Below are 5,455 nucleotides of genomic sequence, written 5' to 3'. Positions count from 1 at the left end.
ACTCAGTGGCTGCGGGCACTCGGGGCCAGGTGAGGGGCAGGCAGGGAATGGCAGGCACTACTTTGCCCTAACATCTGATTGACAAGTCCCTGTCTTCTCAGGAACACCCAGAACTTTCAGGAGCTACTGTCCCCTGGCACTGTGAAGCCTAGTCCTGGAGAATAGTGCGCACACCACCCATTTGCTCCTGCCCTGGCTGGGTCACCATGAGATAAACTAAAGGAAAAACTAAAGGGTAACCCCAAGTGTGAAGCAGTTTCAGAAAGGTTCCGACGGAAGCATCAAGGCCAGGGAGAACAAACACACACACACAGCAATGCAGCTCTACCAAAATCCTATTATTTCCTCTTTCTGCTCCTCTGTTGCTGCCTGGCCCAAGGTCAGAGGGCCAGGTCCCGGGGGTCCAGTAAGGCAAAGGCTCCATTCTTACGGAAGAACGACTCAATGCGGCACATCTTGCAGGAGACCAATTCCTGCTTTATTGGGGGGCCTGGGAAGAGACATCAGACTCTACGAATGGGTTTCTGGAGTACAGGAGTCCTGCCACATATCCCTAGGACTCTGCCTACGGCTCTACTCCATGCGAATAAATGAAAAGGCCTTCCAAAGAGTGAGGGCTACAGGAAAAACTCAGCAGTGGTGGCAGTGTGGCCTGCAGCTGTCTGCCATGGTAACCCAGTTCTAAGATGGTCCGCCAGGGCCACTAGGTCAGTGTGCCTCTGGCTATGATTGTCACAGGGACAGACTGTGGAGACATGGAGCTTCCTTCTACCCCATCCCCTTCTGGGGCCTCCTCTTACATTTGTTGGGAAGCTGCTCCCCTTACTTGTGAGGTACGGGGGCGGGGGGGGGATATGAGGGAACTGTGTTGCTCTCCAACCATCCAAAATTTCTGCAACTCAGGCAGCAGGACACACTTCCTGGAAACTCCTGACTGGTAGTAAACGGGCACTCAAGGGCCCTCATCAAAGCAGTGACACCTGTGGCCTTAGTGCTTTCCCACCAAGCTTCTCCTCCTATTTCTGTCCCGGCTGATGACCTACCTTCAGCCTGGGGCGGAGCTGCGAGCTCAGGTGGGTTGCCTTCCCACCAATGCCATCCCTACCTTCTGGTCCACCTTCCATTCTTTGCTTTAAATACCTTTACACTCTGGTGACTCCCTCTGAGCTAACTCCTCAAGGCCATGCTTCCCCACAGAGCCGCCTCAGTGACGTAGGGAGCCTATGGTGGCCAGCACAGGTCTATCTTCACACATCTCCAGCCATGTCTCTTAATCAGCGACTACAGTGAAATCTGTGCATTGCCGTTGACTGCTGTCCCTGTCACACTGAAGCCATCAATGAGCTCCACTGAGTTTTGTCCAAAACATCCTTGATCTCAGTTCTGCTAATCCTACCTTTGCCAAGGTTATACAAAACAAATGCCTAGTTCATCTGTTAGATGCTTCAATTTCCCAAATCCAGTATCCCTGGCTTAAACCCCCCACTAGCTTCCCCTCAAATGAGGAGAAAATCCAAAGCCCTACCCCCATCATTTACCTTAAAAGCCTCAAGACTGACCTTTGCTAGCAATCCAATCTGAAGCACATGCCCCTGCCCCCCATCCCTTCATTTCACAGGGCTTGTCCCTTAGATCTATCTCCTTGCCCTGTTTACACAATCTGGCCTTCCCCTAGGATGCCAGTTCTCCAGCATAAGGCACAAGTTCCATGTCTGTGAGGTGACTCATGTATGGGAAGTTGGGGCTCACCCAGCTGCCAGCCATATGTGAAGCTGGTGGTGATGGGGAACAGGTAACGCGTCTCTGGCAGGTCCAGCTTTCGGGCGTTGAGATACTGGTAGCGTCCCTGCAAGTCATGGGAGATGCCTTCATAGAGCAGGGCTTTGGTGTCGGGTGGTACTGGGTACATTTCTGACTGTGAAGGAGCCTCTGGGACAGGGCTGGGGGCCTTAGAAGGGGCTGCTTTGGAGACAGGTGGTGGTGAGTCCGGGGCCTTAGGCATCAGGGTGGGCAGTTTGAGGGGCAGGCGAGCTGCGGCCTTAGCCTTCTGTTTGGCCTTCACCAGAGCCCCATACTTGCGGTGCCATTCACAGCGCAACTTCATCTCTCTGAGGTATTCCTCCTTCCAGAAGTTTTGCCGCAGGGTGTCCATGTTGAGCTGCCTCGACATGGTGGCAAGGGGAAAAGCGCTATCGGGGTGGCTATTGCTGAGTGAGCACAGCGGGCAGACAGTGGGGGGCTGCCCTGGGACAGTCACCTGGCAACCGAGCCTCACCTCACACAGGGCCAGAGTTCTACCTGCCATTGCCCTCAGCAGATGTCCCGGGTCACCCTTTCTGAGATAGCCAGGGTAGGGCTCACTAACTAAACACCTTGATCCCCAAACCTGAAGGCTCCAAGCTTTGTTCTCAACCTTCCTAACGCTGTGGCCCTTTAACACAGTTCCTCATTTTGTGGTGATCCCCAACCATAAAATTATTTTCATTGCTACTTCATAACTGTAATTTTGCTACTGTTGTGAATTTTTTTTTAGATTGAATTAGGCTCCTGCTCAACGCTTCTTCATCACCTGGTTCTTTGGTAGCTTTCGCCTATTTCCGATCTAATGTACCCCAACACTGCACCCCTCACGTATCCATTCCAGCATCCATTTGGAGAGAATATTCTTTTAATATCAACAATGACACTGTGTAACAGCACAGGGAGGAGGGGTGGAGAGAGAAGATGGTTGGGCTTTCTCTCCCTAATCAGCCTGGATCTGAACAGCAGAACCCCAACAGCTTAGGAGCCACTCAGCGAAGAGGAAGGGAGGGGCTGGAAACCAAGGCTTGAAACTTAAATAGAGGATGGCAAACTGGGAGAGGCCTGGTCGTGAGAGGGGGCTGGCGGCTGAGGAGCCCTAGCGCAGGTCTTCGGCCGTGAACATGCCCTTGGCCCTGCGCAGGATGGAGTCTTTGGCTGCATCATAGGGATGCTCCTTGGATGGGATCTCCAGGACAGCTGGGATGGAACGCTGGTGGGCGTCAAGGGCATGCCGAACCATCTCTGCGATGTACTGGTTGATGAGAATGATGCCAATGTCATCCCTGTTTAGAAACTGCCTGTTGGGGAAGAAGAGGAAGAGAAGGCAGTGACCAGGGGGCACAAGGGTCTCAACCATAGCTTTCCTTGGATGAAGCAATTGCACTCAGAAGCTCAGAACCATACTGACCAGGCTGCATATCAGTGTGTTCTATATGCTGCCTATGGGTAGGAAAGGGGAGGAGAGGGAAGTAGGTATGAGGCCCTTGGTATCAGCATAAGAAGATTCTAGAAACATAAGACTCTTAGTATTGATGAAGGTAGAGAAGGTAGAAATTTTAAGATATAGGGCTGAGGAGACCACCGAAGGCCTCAAGGTCTACGGCAGGGTGCTGGGCCAGGATGACATTTGCCATAAGCTAAAGACAGAAAGAGGAGACTAGGCAATGACAGAATCACAATTTCCAGACAGAAACCGTCATTATGGTTTTCCTATCCTGTGATCACCCCCCACACACACACACATCTACTCATTAAAAATAATTTACTGAAAAAAAAGAGAGAGAGAGAGAGAGAGAGAGAGAGAGAACGAACCAGGTGGTAGAAGCACACTTTCAATCCCAGCACTTCAAGAGGCAGAGGCAAGCAGATCTGTGAGTTGGAGGCCAGCCTGGTCTACAGACTGAGTTCCAGGACAGTCAAGGCTACACAAAGAAACCCTGTCTTGAAAAACAAAACAACAACAATAATTTACCCACTTTGTGCTAAGCATGGAATAGACTTGACTTGATCATTTTTAGGATCCCTTCTTTTTGGAAACACGGGGAATTCTTAGAAGTAAAATCTGTCCTCCAATGACATTGGAGGTCACTTTGCCACGTCGCTTAGAGATAAGCTGAGCCTCACAGTCTCCCAGGTGTGAGCCTGCCACACCCCGGGCAGTGGAAACTAGTCTCAGCCAGTATCCCTGGACTGGGCTATTTAGGGAAAACAGGTGAGGGCAGTTTGTTCCAGCGATTTGGCACAGTAGCCCTGGAAAAGGAGTAAGGGAAAGAATAGAGAGTTGGCACCCTCGATTCTGGTCAACAGGACACTTCCTGGCTTAAAAGGAAGGCCTGCACCCACTTTTTGGAACTATGATCTTTGACCCAGGGTACATAGTGAGGGCTTGAAGCACAAGGTCTTTATGGAAGGTCATACTTTCCAGATGTTCTGCCCAATGTGCTCAAGACAAATGGAAACCCCACGGCAGGCTGCAGAGAGCAGCTCAGAGTGGGCACTAGCTAAGAAAGGCAAAAGGGGGACGATCAAGACGGCTCAGTGGAGAAAGGTGCCTGCTGACTGCTTTGACTTCTAGCCTCAGAACTAGCCCGTGGAAAGAGAAAACTGACTTCACAAAGTTGGCTTCTGATCTCCATCCACGGTCACACATCACACACAGAGACTCAGTAATTAAAAAAAAGTAGAGACCGGCAGTGGTGGCGCACGCCTTTAATCCCAGCACCCAGGAGACAGAGGCAGGCGGATCTCTGCATTCAAGGCCTGCCTGGTCTACAGTGCAAGATCCAGGACTACACAGAGAAACCCTGAGTTAAACAAACAAATAAATGAGAAAGAGTTGACCTAGGTGGAGTCTCTTACGACTGGTGTGTCTTTGGGCCTGTGCCTTAACCTATCCGCCCTTTTCCTCACCGGTAAGCAGAAATAACCACTACCTTACAGGACAATTGTGAGCCTCTAAGAAAAATAAAGCGCGTACACGTACGTACACACACACACACACACACACACACACACACGAGCCCACTGTCCAGACTCACACTGGATGTGATTTGTTTAGGGTACGACTCGAAACGTAAGGTCCAGAGAATACGCTACAGGTGAGCGTCAGGGACCCGGAAGAGGCGCTGAACCTGCGGGTCCCCACCGACTGGAGGCTCCCGGCGTCCAATTACGGCAGGACCGGACAACAAGCCCGACTCTCCTAACCTGACACACAATCATGTGACGGGGAGCTCGTGGGACCTGCCGTACGCCGGGCCCCTCCAAGCCCCAAAAGGGAACTTAGGCAGCGGAGGCCTCTGCTCCGGAGGGGCTGATGGCTTCCAGGACCATCTCGATCCTTATCGCCGCTTGACACCCAGGAAAACAGGCCGCTAATTCTAGCGCTTATAAGCAGGACCCATTCATTTAGGCCTCACAGGCTACCGTACCTGAAAGTGTCTTCGATCTCATTGATGGTAGTATCCTTCTCCACTACCAGGAAATTAGGGTGGCGGTTCTTGTTAAGCTCCCCTATGCCGCCCAGCAGGAAACCCGTCACCGTGTCCTCGTCTCCAATCACCGCGATTAGTTTACCCCGGCCCGCCATTCCGTCGGCAGAGCGGAGAGCTCACCCGGCACCTGTGATGCTCCGCCCCCGCAGCGGCCCCGC

At 52.0% G+C, this 5,455-nt stretch overlaps 2 protein-coding genes across 2 annotated transcripts; both read right to left on the bottom strand.

The window, feature by feature from the left end:
* Positions 1-328: 328 nt before the first annotated feature.
* On the bottom strand, positions 329-2,510 carry Atp6v1fnb (ATP6V1F neighbor). Its single transcript, XM_041675327.1, has 2 exons — positions 1,750-2,510; positions 329-490 (listed from the first exon to the last, which is right to left on the bottom strand). Exons 1-2 carry the CDS (start codon positions 2,303-2,305, stop codon positions 381-383), a joined length of 666 nt encoding a protein of 221 aa, XP_041531261.1. The 5' UTR covers positions 2,306-2,510; the 3' UTR covers positions 329-380.
* Positions 2,511-2,646: 136 nt separating this feature from the next.
* Atp6v1f (ATPase H+ transporting V1 subunit F) lies at positions 2,647-5,455 on the bottom strand. The gene is made up of 2 exons (XM_041675326.1): positions 5,235-5,455; positions 2,647-3,101 (listed from the first exon to the last, which is right to left on the bottom strand). Exons 1-2 carry the CDS (start codon positions 5,390-5,392, stop codon positions 2,900-2,902), a joined length of 360 nt encoding a protein of 119 aa, XP_041531260.1. The 5' UTR covers positions 5,393-5,455; the 3' UTR covers positions 2,647-2,899.

This window comes from Microtus oregoni, unplaced genomic scaffold (assembly GCF_018167655.1).
Source record: "Microtus oregoni isolate MIOR12 unplaced genomic scaffold, Mior012 000026F_ref0000081, whole genome shotgun sequence".
Taxonomy (NCBI): Eukaryota; Metazoa; Chordata; class Mammalia; order Rodentia; family Cricetidae; genus Microtus; species Microtus oregoni.
Note: the sequence above shows the minus strand (reverse complement) of the source record. Positions and strands in the feature narration are given on the sequence as shown.